This window comes from Stylophora pistillata, chromosome 4, assembly GCF_964205215.1.
Source record: "Stylophora pistillata chromosome 4, jaStyPist1.2, whole genome shotgun sequence".
In the NCBI taxonomy this organism is placed as follows: domain Eukaryota; kingdom Metazoa; phylum Cnidaria; class Anthozoa; order Scleractinia; family Pocilloporidae; genus Stylophora; species Stylophora pistillata.
The window spans coordinates 16,097,518-16,111,501 of record NC_142522.1 but is presented as its reverse complement, the minus strand read 5'-3'; the positions used below and the strand labels follow the sequence as shown (position 1 = coordinate 16,111,501).

The 13,984-nt window shown below is 37.2% G+C and overlaps 1 protein-coding gene across 2 annotated transcripts in view; it reads right to left on the bottom strand.

The window, feature by feature from the left end:
- The window catches only part of LOC111321972 (spatacsin), a 55,305-nt gene that overhangs the window by 14,306 nt on the left and 27,015 nt on the right, over window positions 1–13,984 (bottom strand). The window contains exons 22-33 of one of the 2 annotated variants that reach the window (XM_088758075.1): window positions 9,340–9,409; window positions 8,922–9,087; window positions 8,604–8,824; window positions 8,182–8,290; window positions 7,174–7,333; window positions 6,753–6,914; window positions 4,184–4,424; window positions 3,781–3,929; window positions 2,994–3,081; window positions 2,375–2,407; window positions 1,127–1,242; window positions 503–610 (exon numbers count right to left, since the gene is read on the bottom strand). In XM_088758075.1, coding sequence (XP_088614201.1) covers window positions 503–610; window positions 1,127–1,242; window positions 2,375–2,407; window positions 2,994–3,081; window positions 3,781–3,929; window positions 4,184–4,424; window positions 6,753–6,914; window positions 7,174–7,333; window positions 8,182–8,290; window positions 8,604–8,824; window positions 8,922–9,087; window positions 9,340–9,409 — 1,623 coding nt within the window. The remainder of the gene's footprint in view (window positions 1–502; window positions 611–1,126; window positions 1,243–2,374; window positions 2,408–2,993; window positions 3,082–3,780; window positions 3,930–4,183; window positions 4,425–6,752; window positions 6,915–7,173; window positions 7,334–8,181; window positions 8,291–8,603; window positions 8,825–8,921; window positions 9,088–9,339; window positions 9,410–13,984) is intronic. The other variant, XM_088758076.1, reaches the window with a different exon arrangement.

Sequence of the window (13,984 nt, the reverse complement as noted above, 5' to 3'; positions counted from 1 at the left end):
TAAGTTGAAGTTTTTAATAATAATGAACTTGAACGCTCATCAAGAAAAAAAGCTTCTGAAATTAGATTAACCTTTTAAATCAGTATGTTTACATAAACGGTCAACAACGCCAGGGTTATTAAAACAGTTACCAACAAACTCTTTCTCAAAGACAAAAATTGCGCACTTTGAGTATCAAATGGATCGAACAACAGAAAAAATTCACAAATCCAGCTATGACAAGCAGATTGAAATTATTCTAGTCGCCTTTAAATGCACACAAGTCTAGCCGTGCTTGTCACCTGACACGGAATGAAATTTGTTTCCAAGTTGAGCTCATTGAAGTCAGGATCGGTCATGGTTTGACTGATGTGCAAATCTAACTGACATTTGAATTCAAATGTCATCCGATTTTTGTTACAACCACTTCTTTTGAGATTTGAGTTTCTTGAAAGTAAGTCAGTGCTATAAATGTAATACGTAGGCCACACGTGTTCGCACTGTGAACACATTTTTACCATACCTTGAGGTAAGTTCTCTTGAATGAAGTCAAATATTCCTGACAAGCTTCATAGTCACGGTGCACCAAAAAGGTCTCGTGAAAACGAAAAAAGTTTAGAAGAGGACTGGCCTGAGAAGTAACAATACCAAAAATTCTTCGATAAGTATTACTCTGTATTTCCATGGATGTTAAACTTATTCTCTCGACTACAAACCTTGCTAAGTTTTGTTTAAAAAAAAAATACCCGCTTCTCTCTCAAGGCTGAGATCCTGTTTTTTTCAGGTGGTCCAATTTTCTCGTTACCAATACTGAAAAGGCAGGGAAAGGGGAATTTTTCAACAGCTGTGACGAGGATTGTTGCTGTAGTCCTGCCTTTTTAAAGTAAAAATAAAAATCAATTTTGGCTTACATAGCCCGTCAGAAGAGCCGTAACTGCCTTGTGGTCTTTCTGGTTTTATGTTGGAGGTGTAGATACTTTCGTGTATCTGGCCCGTTGATGAAGAGTTTTCGTCATTCTTAAGTTGTGCAAAAGATTCGTGCAAAAGGTGTTTTGATAAATTTTTTCCAAATCGCCCTTTTGTTTGCACCACTTGAAACTGGTAAATAACCACTATCGTGATATCTTTGAACAAAATCATTACTCACTGGATCAAAGATGTAAAACGCCTTGGCTAGGGTATGAGCAAGTTTCTCTCTCGTTTCCACAATAGTTAAAATGAGGGCTGTAAGGTCTGTTAGGGTCCACTTGTGCCACTGAAGTTCTGTTGAATTACAATATGCTTTGATTTAATATGTAGTAGATAACAGCAGTGATGTTGACTTACTTCCGGGATTCTGGGCGGTTTGAGAGGCAATTCACGACGGCTAAACTAGCGATTTTTGTAAATCCGTGCGAATAAAATATGTTATTATTACACAACGTTACCATGGATCAGTCTAACAAAATGACGAAAGACATGATTCAGATAATCTCAGGGTGCCTTTCAACAATGGAGCTGTCTAGCCAGACTTCTCCATTTAAATTGAACAAACCTCTCTCAAAATAAGATATTTTTTCATATAACTGAGATTTCAAGCTTTTTCACTTTTAATCTGGACATAGTTCCATCTGACAAAGGCCTGAGACCAAAAGGTTCATTATAACTGCCAGAACGCCATATTAACAATGTAAGTGAAAAAACTCCAACTAACTTCTACTTTCAACACACTACTGCGAAAACTTCAAAACTAGTTTCGTCCACGACTTCGTCAGTTGATCACAAACAAAAGACTAAAAGTTTCAAAAATTGAAATTTTTTAAATTTTCGCAGTAGTTTTTTCACTTACATTATTAATATGGCGTTAAGTAATACTTTTTTGGCTTCGATAAGTAGAATTTCACAACGAACTGCCAGAACAGTTACAGGTTTTTTCTTATATTGCATCATATCATACACTGATCTACAAATTCACATTGCGACAGTACATTCAATGTGGATTCCTTCTACTAGGAGTCATTTCTTGGGTCAAACATCTTTCTGTTACTTGTTTACGTACATTACTTAATGCATGTATATCAAACTCCAGCATGAAAGTCCAGTAGACAATGACTACTTCGGCCAAGCTTTTTGATTGGTAAAGTAATCTTCCTGATTGATGAAGTCTGTTCACTCAGTACAGAGTGAGTGTCCTTAAAACTTCAGCATCTATCTACAATCGTTATATTCTTCCCCTCGACTATTTTTAACACCCAAACAAAAGACAACAACTATACACAAGTCTCGTATGTAACATGGTAAAGCAAATAAAAACTGATCCAAAACTAATAAAAACTAATCCAAATGAGACGATTCATGTTTTAGGGCCATATGAAAACCAAGCAAACAAAGGACAATTTTAATGTTACAATCATACTTTGTACATCCGAGGAGCCTCGCCGATGACTGCCTGTTAATGGAGTATTAAACGTTAGACATGATGGTCTTGTCAGGTGTTAGATAACAATCAAATAATTGAAGTATTGGTGAACATTTGTTTAAAGGTAACAAGAGTTAATATCTTCGGTCACTCTTTATAATCGTTAACATAGTACAAAGGTGCTCGCGGTGAAGTACGGTATTGGTTTATCAACAGTCGTCTAAGTAATGTGCTGTAAGTGATGTTATGTACTGTACGTTTAACTTAGTAATTCAAGGAAAGTGTGAGTAGGTAGTGCTACTGTCTGTAATATATGTAAAAAAAATATATATATATATTTATCACAGAAGGTTATGTAATTCAATTGCAAAGGGCTCCTACTCCAATTGATACTGCCAAGTCCTCAAAATGTGGTATACAATTCTGTTCATAATTTTGATCAAATGAACAGGTACATATCATTAAAAAATCTTTTTTAAGGTGCCTCAGAAGTCCTTCGTAAAAAATTAAGTGCACTAAAAGAGTTTTTACAGGAGAATGTAGGTGAGTTTATCAGCAATAGAACTCTTCAAGAAAAGAGACGGTATAAAAAATTTCACAGATCTCTGCTCCATACCTGGGATGGACGCTACGGCAGGTTCCAATACAGATGGGCTCACGGTTGAGCAGAGCCAGGCACAAAGGCAATCAAGTGGCCTGGAATCCTGAGAAGAAAAATAAGGCTGCTTAAACCTCCTGACAAACTTATCAACAAATAAGGTATTCGCCAAAGTTTTCGTCAAAACAAATCTTTTTTATTACAAAGGCACTGGTTTTCGTTTTCTTCATCTCCAGGTGACTCCGCAATATGATGTACGAGCACACACACACACCTTTTCAAAGACAACTGTGCAATTGAAGAAAGGCCAAGACATGCTTTAAACAGCTGCTGCTTAACAGACCCTTCTTAACAGCAGCTGAAAACCACTGAATACTAAACCAACAATGGATGTATACCGGTGATTAACCGCCAGGTGATATACCGGTGATATACCGACGAATTACCGCCGGGTGATACACCGGTGATATACCGACGATTTACCGCCGGGTGATATACCCCTTCCTTTCCCAATCATGAACGGGTCTTTGCATGTGTCCAATCAAAGACTAACGCTTTTCCTCATTAATAATGATTGCAGTTTCTGCGAATAACGGTATAGCTTTCACAACTTTCTTCGGTATTATTGTTGGAAAATAAAACTCACGTAGGTTTTCAACTTGGAATTTTAACTCAAAATTTGGTTAAATACAGTTCTCAAAACAACACACAGCTCATTTAATCCTACGCCATAAAAATGTTAAAATATCACTTGTCACCCGTTGCACCCTGTCATTAGTCTAAAATTCTTCTAAAGCAGCCATACCGGAAAGCATGTGGCGAGCACGGATACCAAAGACCTTTGAAGCGTTATTGAATAAGCCAGTAAGCTCCTCCATGGAACTTCTGCAGACTGGCATTTGAACAGGATGTCAAAAAGATTCTGTCGTACTTCATCGCCATCGAGGAGCTTTTCTTGAAAACAAATTGCACATAGTGTAAGTAAAAGCAGTGAAAATATCGCGCTGAAGGATGTAGCGATGAAGTGATGGCCTTCTAAGCACATAACAAGGATTCGGTGTAGGATGGCGTAATAGAAACTCTTTGTTCACATACAAAACAAGTTGCCAACTATAAAATCTCCCTTAATTTAAAATAAGTCACTAACAGCAAATCATAAAACCTGCGCGATGATTTGAGTCTAAACGATAGAATTTCGTCGTGAGAACCTGATAACCCAGCATCAAATGTATCATCCACGCGATGTTCTATTTCCTTGTTCTCCAATTCCTTTTCATCGCCTTGTTTTCTTGATATTCTAGTGGTTTCCTCGTCATCTGCACTACTGCTGCACGATGGATGCACCAGATGTTCCTCTTTTACAGTTTCAGGAGGTTGTGCAACTGTTGTTGCTCTGAGACCCATTCGAGAATAGAACTGAGCACGAACATCTCGAGAAGGTGCCATGACCTGGAAATAAACAGAAATTTATCAGAAGCAGCTTATGCGATGGATACGAATCCTCATTAAGAACTTGTCGAAAAGGATATTTAGCAAACAGAGTACGACATTGAACGTCTGTTATAAATGAAAAGTACTAACTACTGAAGCGAGTCATCAAGGAATATACAATGTGAAACCTCTCCATTTTTCACTCCCCATAACAATCTCCATTATAGAGAATGTGTTTCTGAATAGTGACACCTCTTCGAAGAAAGCAACATCGAAATTATTAATTAAAGTTGGAATCCAAGAGACAAACTTCTTTGAGCCATATTCACGATCGCTCGAGATTGTTAGATATCAAACTCGTTAATTTTTAACATCTCATAAACGAGAATAAAATAAACAAATATATGAATAAAAATAAACGAGAATAAAAGAATAAATAAATATGTGAATAAAAATAAACGAGAATAAAAGAATAAACAAATATATGAATAAAATAAACGAGAATAAAAGAATAAATAAATATATGAATAAAAATAAACGAAAATAAAGAATAAACAAATATATGAATAAAATGTCTTGGCCAATATTCAGCCATTTTGAATTCCCTTTTGTCCAAAATTGTATAGCTCATGGCACTGTAGGTCATTCATCTAAAACTAAAAAGAAGTAACATGAAACTGGATGTTTTTGTACTCTCATAGTAACATACTAAATGAATAATATCCTCCAAATGCATGGATATTTGTCCGCAGATATTGTCTTTTCCGAAACGAACGCTTTTAACGTAGAAGACGTAAGGTTTAAATTTTGGGTTACAGCAATCAGGGTATATCCTTGGATATCCCTCAGTTTTAGCTGGGCACATTCTATCAAATGAAGCGTTTAGATCAATTGGGCGCGATCAAAACTTTTTGATGGATTCAATAACACATAACGGAGATTTCTAAGTTCTATTAGTGTGTAAAGATGCTATGACTATATTTCATACTAGAAAGAACTTGGTAAAGTAAAGAGAGTAAAGAGGTTTACTTCTAATGGACAAATTTGCCATGAGGTGTAAAAAACAAAGGCTAGGATGACTCCCGCATGCGCGCAAGACACCAATTATCTAGTGAACATGGGGATGTTTTTTATCACGTTGTTTACATCTACAGTTTTGATTCTCGTCTACGCGCACCCTGCGAACAATAAAAGAGTGCCCAGGATCTCAATTGTTTACATAATGCATTGATGCTTGCGTAGGGAAAAAGGAGTTAAACGTACACACTTCAAAGAAAAAAAAAAACTGGAGGAAAGCCTTTTCCAGAAGTAGGAATCTTGAATGCCACTCGTGCCTTCTTTGTTGCATGTTGACCTCGCAATATTCTATCGCTGGGAGTAACTGCAAATTTGGGTTCTTTCCAGTCTCATTCACCAGATGAGAAGCGAAAAGCTTTACTTACTTAATCTCTTTTCCGTCAGAATAGTTAAAATTTCTCGGTAGGGGGATAATAAAATGCGATTGTTTAATAACTACATAAACTCAGATACAATGATTAGATGAAGTTCATATATTTTGAACTGCGGTATTAAATACGTATGATGCACGATCCTTCGCAGTAGATAGCGCTATTTATGCAATAGCGAAAATCAGACCTGAAAAAAATCAGGCCTGTACGGGATTCGAACCACTGACCTCTGCGATACTAGTGCAGCGCTCTACCAATTGAGCTAGCAAGCCAACTGGGAAGAGGCCGTCAAGTTGATTCGAACTGCGGTATTAAATACGTATGATGCACGATCCTTCGCAGTAGATAGCGCTATTTATGCAATAGTGTCTGATTTTCGCTATTGCATAAATAGCGCTATCTACTGCGAAGGATCGTGCATCATACGTATTTAATACCGCAGTTCAAAATAGTTATATGAACTTCATATAATTATTGTATCTTATTTATCATCACGGGTTTATTACGAATCAACTTGACGCCTCTTCCCAGTTGGCTTGCTAGCTCAATTGGTAGAGCGCTGCACTAGTATCGCAGAGGTCAGTGGTTCGAATCCCGTACAGGCCTGATTTTTTTCAGGTCTGATTTTCGCTATTGCATAAATAGCGCTATCTACTGCGAAGGATCGTGCATCATAAGTATTTAAACTCAGTTGCGATTTGTTTTATTTTTTTAACTGACGCTGCCAGTTTTCTTTCAGCATCCAGGATCAAATTTTTGATGGCAGTGAACTCCTGAAGTTACTCTCCTCGATTGGATTTTTTACACGATTGTAAAGACCTTCTACATATATTCATAGTTTTGTTTTAAATATAGCTGTCTTGTGAGCGAAACTTTCTACATGAAAGCATAACGCTACCTGTTCTCCTGTCCTGACCAACTTCTTTTTCCGGGGTCGCCTCTTGCCAAGTTCATTACTAGAGACATTCTCTACTTTAACCAACTTGACATTTTCAAAGGCCAAAAGCAAATGTTCTTGGATGTAAGAGTTAGAGAAGTTGTGCTCAATGACATAGACCACCTGAAATTGAAAATACAAATTTTATGGCTTAAGCTTGAAACTAAAACACTAAAACACAATAACCTTAGCTCGCTAAAAAAAAAGAACAGCAACACAGCAGCAATTCACAAATGTTGAAACTCCAAAAAGGCCAAAACAGTGAATTTCAAACATTTTCGGAAAATTTGCAGCCTCTTTCATGCCTTTGTTCTTGTAATATACGAATATTGATACATATTGCTTCGTCAGGAATTTTTTGAAAATGATGCGATAAAAGTACCTGCTCTTTTGGAACTTGACAAGCTTGCGCATGGCAAACAAATGGCAGCCACTTTTCCGCAACTGCACAATCCTGTAAGTATGTTACAGGAAATTCCATCTTGTGAACTCGGCAGAATAGGACCACAAGACTCCAGAGTTGGCCAGCTTCGAATGATGTCCTGGAGATAATAACGAAAACAAAACGAACCAGTTTATGTAAAAATAAGGCATTTAGAGCTTCATTATGAGTACAAAATAACATTTACATTTCAGAGAACTGTTCATTTCTCATTACACCTGACTTTTTGTAATACAAAACAATTTAGCTACAAGTTTTGGTTTACTTTTTTCTACGCATCTACTGCGGTTAATGTTAAGCAAATTTTACTAAAATGATCGTAAAGAAATTTCTTTGACACATAGCCAGGTCTTAATCGAGTTTCCTTCTTTTGCTAAGTTGAAAGGACTTATGACCTCAGCAGAGTTCAAGTGGAGTTGTCAAAATCGAAAATGGCCGAATCTTAATACAAATATACCTCTGTACACTGGTGCGGAAAGGTACTAAAGTATAGCTGAGTCTCGGGTAAAAGGAAGTTTTAAAAATCTTTAACTCGAAAGGAACTCCTCCGACGCTTGGCTCTTACTCTATTGGGGTGTGAAATACTGTGTAGCTACAATGTAAAACTACAACACCAACAACATGCCAAAATATAGAACAATGGCAGAAAGTGGCCATGTTGCCTTTGAAGTCTAATTCTTGGTCACAAGTGTCTGTGTCCCAGCAGGGTCAAGGAGAGATAGTCAATCGAGGCCATTTGTAGTTTAGAACGCTTATGCTAGGAGCCAAGACGTAACAGAAAAAAACTGGGACTTACAACGTTTCATAGCAGGGAATCAAATGTACATTAAAAAGCAGACCTTCTAGGTAAACAACTTAATTAACCAACGTAAAGTTTGAGTTATGTACATGACAAGTAAGAATTTCCTCTTCGTTTTTTTCTCTTTGTATCAAGACGTTTTAACTTACTTGTCCAAGCAATCCTTACTGATGATATTTCTTGTAGCTGTTTTCAAAGCAACCAAAAGCCGTTGAGGTTTTTCACTGCTTTTCCCAGAACATGACAAAAGTTCTGATGCTGTAGGTGACAAAACAAATTTTCATTGTAAAGGAGATCATCTGCAATTTGCTACTTCTTGGTTGAAATAATAGCTATAGGAGGATGTATTTATCATTAAGGATAAACGAGATGTTTGTCCATGATTATTTCTACGACAAAACTTACTTTTCTAAATTTGATTGACTAGTAAAATCGAACATTTGAAAAACAATATGGATCGCTTATTTTTAAGGAGAGAGGGAACACAATTCTTTAATTCGGCCTGGAAAACCAGCAAAGCATTTCTAATAACATCACCACCATCAAGTTAACTGTTGAGTAACACAGTTACCGATTGCCTCTGCCATTGAATTCTCTCTCAAGGCATCATCCCCAAAGAGATCTTCCAAACCTCCATGAGCCAACAGTCTATTAGCAGCCTGTATATCTACCCTCAAGGCCATACTATCCATTCCCAGCATCTCAGTGAAGGTCACACATGCAGCGCATACCCAAGGATTCGTTAAATTTTGTACAGCAACTCTATAAGCTTTCAATGCCGCTTTCTGAATGCTGAAACAATACAACAGAGGAGGAAAATTATTTAATAGCTAATGCGTCGGGTCAAGTTTAAAAGAAGTCTAAGAAATGAGTTAATAACGATACTTACTTAGCTTTAGATATGTTAACATCTTTCAGTTTCTCTCCAATAAAAGCTACGAACGCGAAAGAGGGTCTACCATGACGAAGATAATATGCGAACGTTAGACGTTCTTTATGTGCATGTTGGGAAACTAAGGAGTCACAAGAGAAATGTTGCATATCATACGAGGTATCTGAAAAAGGGAACGGAAATCAATTAGATCAGTGATTCAAGTAAAATTTACCCCCTGCCTTATTAATCCTTTTCTACGCATTTGACTTGCTTGCGATGATAACTTCCCCAAAAAGCGTCGGAGTCATAGTCACCACGAACAATCTTTTTAGGATCTACCCCTCTTAGATGATAACAATTCATGTCATTATTATGACAAACCTTACCTCCCTTAGATGATAACAATTCATGTCATCATTATGACAAACCTTACCTCCCTTCGGACCGAGTTCATTTGTTGGCTGCCAACCGAAAAGTCGTGATATTTCAAATGGTGAATTTCCCTGCAAGATAAGGGAAAGTTAAAATAAATGTGTCAAGCCCATAACAAGGTTGACGCCCTCATATGCAGAATTTTAATGGAAAGGCTTCTGTGGACTCTCTTTGAACCTAACTACGACAAATTTTATGGCATTTAAACCTTACCAGAGAAAGCATCGTAAAAGATATGAAGCTTCACAAACAAACAACCTGCAAATTAAACAACTTCAATGGCTATGTTGCTGGTCTTTTCCTATTATGCAGTGACATTTCAAGCCACCCTGGCCGTGACGGACGAAATGAAACCGAATATGCATATGGAACTAAGCATCCTTGTTTCCAACTGAAGGAAAAGGGTCTGAAACTGACACCTAAACGTGTGTTCCTTTCCCGGCCATTTTGAAGAAATCAAATGCTAATGCTCATGAGTGACTTCGATCTGTTTGCAATGAGTGAAACTTGGCTCAATTCCACCTGGACTGATCCTGAACTTGCAATTGACAACTACACAATCTACCGTTATGACAGCAACTATGCTAAAGGAGGTGGAGTAGCGATTTATACAAAAAACTCACTTACATGTCGACGAATTCATCTTCTCGACAAAGAATAAAACGCTGAATATGTATGCATCGAAATAAAACAACACGCTGCTGGAGCAAAATTTCTATTTATTGTTTTCTACCGCCCTCCCAACTCAACGTCGAAGCGATTTGATCAAATTACACAGATTATTGATTCAGCCTCTTGTCACTGGAATGAAATTATAGTGACCGGCGACTTCAACATAAATCTTCTTGATGCAACGAATGCAAACTGCAAGCTCATCAAGATATTCCGTGATGCAGGCTTGAAGCAATTAATAAACACCACAGGGGGAGATCCAGGATTTAGTCAAGGGGGGTTGGAGAATTGTTCCCCTTCTGAGGGGTTCAAGATTTTGAAAATTAGGTCTTCGGAAACATGATTTCCAGCGTTCTGAGGGAAAACTTAGCGGGTTCGATCGAACCACCCGAACCATCCCTGGATCCGCCCTAGCACCGAAACGCGAGAATACAAGAATACATCTTCTTTATTTGATCATCTATACACAACACACGAAGATAGAATCAGCGAAATTATTGTTCCAGTTTACGGACTAAGCGATCACCATCCAATTTGCTTCACGCATAAATTTGGCAGAGGTAAACGCAGTAAAAACCATCACGAAAAAATTACGTACAGGAATTTTAAGAACTTCTCAAAAGAAAATTTTGTTAATGATCTGGCAGGTATGCCATGGACAGCTCTTGACGCCTATGCTGATGTGGACTATAAGCTAGAATGCTGGTATGCAATGTTTATGGATGTGTTAAATGAACATATACCACTGGTCACCCGACGAGTGAAAACAAACAAACCCCAGCTTGGATGAACCGCGACCTCATTAGGCAAATACGTGTCACAGACAAATTTAAAGCACGTGCCATACACAGTGTGCTGGCAAGAACAATGTATAAAAGAACCAGGAATCAAGTTGTCAAACTAATCCCCAATGCAAAGTCCAACTATTTCAAAGAAAAGATTGTAGAAAATAAAGACAACACAAGAAATCTGTGGAAACTGTTAAAGCATTCAGCACCAACCAAACCCACCTCAAAAGCACCCAACGGTATTTCAGTTAATGGTAAACAAGTTATTGATCCAGTGAAAATAGCGGACGCATTCAATGAATACTTTACTTCGATAAATGCAACAACAGTGCCACCTGATCAAGAAAACTTGACAACCTCACAATCTGAGCTTGATGTCCTCTTACAGGACTTTGTTAACAGCCATATGCCACCCTCATCACAAGATAAATTTTGTATCCCACTTATTACAAAGGAAATTGTTGAAGCAGACCTAAGAAAGATTCCTTCAAACAAGGCAACAGGTCTAGATGGCATCAGTGTCCGTGTGCTGAAAGAAGCTCTACCAGTAATATCCCCAAGCCTCGCGCTTATTTATAATGCTATCATCAGTAATGGCGTTTTTCCTGCTGCCTTTAAAATAGCCAAAGTATTACCACTCCACAAGAGAGACTCGACACGAGAGGGGAAATCACCGTCCCATATCTGCTCTACCTATCCTCTCTAAACCGCTAGAAAGACACAGAGCTTCTGCCTACCTACAGCATCTAACTTCGAACAATCTATTTAACAATTATTCCACGAGCGCGCGTTGGATATGAGATGATAGATAGCCAACGAGGCGCGTAGCGCCGAGTTGGCTATAATCATCTCATATCCAACAAGCGCGAGTGGAATAATTGTTTTATTAAAAACGCCCCCAAGAAATTATTATTTTGTAAGAAGAAACTGGATTTTTTAGCTCCCTTTTGATTTTAAGCTGATGCGTACGCTTACCATATTTGTAGATTATGGTATATTGGCTGATATACCATAATGGCTAAGCCAATAAAAAGTCTTGAATTGCATTATCCAATGATCCAGTTTTTAATAATATATAATAACCAGTTCGCTTACCGCCCATATCACTCATGTGAAACTGTTCTGCTTAATATTTCTGACAACTGATTGAAAGCTATGGACAACAGTGAACTCGTTGGTGCTGTCTTTTTAGACCTGAGTAAGGCCTTCGATTTAGTCAACCATGCCATCTTCCTTGTAAAACTTAATAAATATCACACTGGTACAAACGCAATGAACTGGTTCAGATCATATTTAACAGGCCGCACACAAGTTGCATCTGTCTCTGGTGTGTTATCCAGTCATTCGAATCTAGATGTCGGGGTACCACAAGGTTCCATCTTAGGCCCAATTTTGTTTTCTATCTATATGAATGACCTACCCCTCTTATTAAAGAACACTGAAGTCGACATTTATGCCGACGGCACAACGATCTGGTCGAGCGGAACTAACTGTACAGATATTTAAAATACTCTGAATGATAGTCGAGACAAGGCCAACAGTTGGTTTAAACTAAACCGGATGATACCAAACACAAAAAGACCAAACACCTGCTAATTGGTTCTTTACAAAAGCTAAACCATAGTAGTGAAAAAACAATGGAAATTCATATCGATGGCATCAGGCTGGGAGAGGCAGCGGGAGAGAGGCTGCTTGGAGTCGTCATTGACCAAAATCTTTCGTGGAACTTACATCTTGACTATTTGATTAAAAAAATTGAACCTTGGCTTGCAGAAAAATGTTATATACTGCTCTCATCAAGCCAATTCTAGAGTATTGTTGCATGGTCTGGGGTAATTGTATCGTTGGGAATCTTCAAAGAGTTTTAAGACGACAGAAACGATGTGTTAGGCTAATTTTAGACGCCGATACTCATCAACACTCTGTCAAGCTTTTTAACAAACTAGATTGGCTGCCCATAGACGATAATATACGTATTAGGAAGCTTTATATGCTTCATAAAATAAATCAAGGACATTGCCCCGCTTATTTTAATAAATACATTGAATATATATATATATATATATATATATATATATATATATATATATATAAGCAATACCTATAATTATAATACGAGATCAGTTTCCAATACCAATATAACAACACCAGCCTGTAAAAGGAACTCTGGCCTCAGAACGTTTCACTCAAGCGCTTGTCGTTTGTGGAACACTCTTGATCCAAAACTTAGGTCACTCTCCCATACAAATTTTAAAAATTACTTACCTAAACTCTACCGTAATAAGAATTCCTTATTGATCATTTTAAGATTTGTAAACCTTCTAGTTTTATTAGTAGTTAATTAATTAATATCGCTACATTAGTTGTTTATTATATAAATTTAGTTGGTAGATTATTCTGATAGCTAATTAATTTGATCGATACGTTTTATTACTTTTAATGTTAGGAGGGCCATTATGAAAACTACTGGGTGACCAGTAGTCAATGTGTTTTACCCTCGTTAAATAAAGTTTTCTTCTTCTTCTTCTTCTTCTTCTTCTTCTTCTTCTTCTTCTTCTTCTTCTTCTTCTTCTTCTTCTTCTTCTTCTTCTTCTTCTTCTTCTTCTTCTTCTTCTTCTTCTTCTTCTTCTTTCTTCTTCTTCTTCTTCTTCTTCTTCTTCTTCTTCTTCTTCTTCTTCTTCTTCTTCTTCTTCTTCTTCTTCTTCTTCTTCTTCTTCTTCTTCTTCTTCTTCTTCTTCTTCTTCTTCTTCTTCTTCTTCTTCTTCTTCTTCTTCTTCTTCTTCTTCTTCTTCTTCTTCTTCTTCTTCTTCTTCTTCTTCTTCTTCTTCTTCTTCTTCTTCTTCTTCTTCTTCTTCTTCTTCTTCTTCTTCTTCTTCTTCTTCTTCTTCTTCTTCTTCTTCTTCTTCTTCTTCTTCTTCTTCTTCTTCTTCTTCTTCTTCTTCTTCTTCTTCTTCTTCTTCTTCTTCTTCTTCTTCTTCTTCTTCTTCTTCTTCTTCTTCTTCTTCTTCTTCTTCTTCTTCTTCTTCTTCTTCTTCTTCTTCTTCTTCTTCTTCTTCTTCTTCTTCTTCTTCTTCTTCTTCTTCTTCTTCTTCTTCTTCTTCTTCTTCTTCTTCTTCTTCTTCTTCTTCTTCTTCTTCTTCTTCTTCTTCTTCTTCTTCTTCTTTCTTCTTCTTCTTCTTCTTCTTC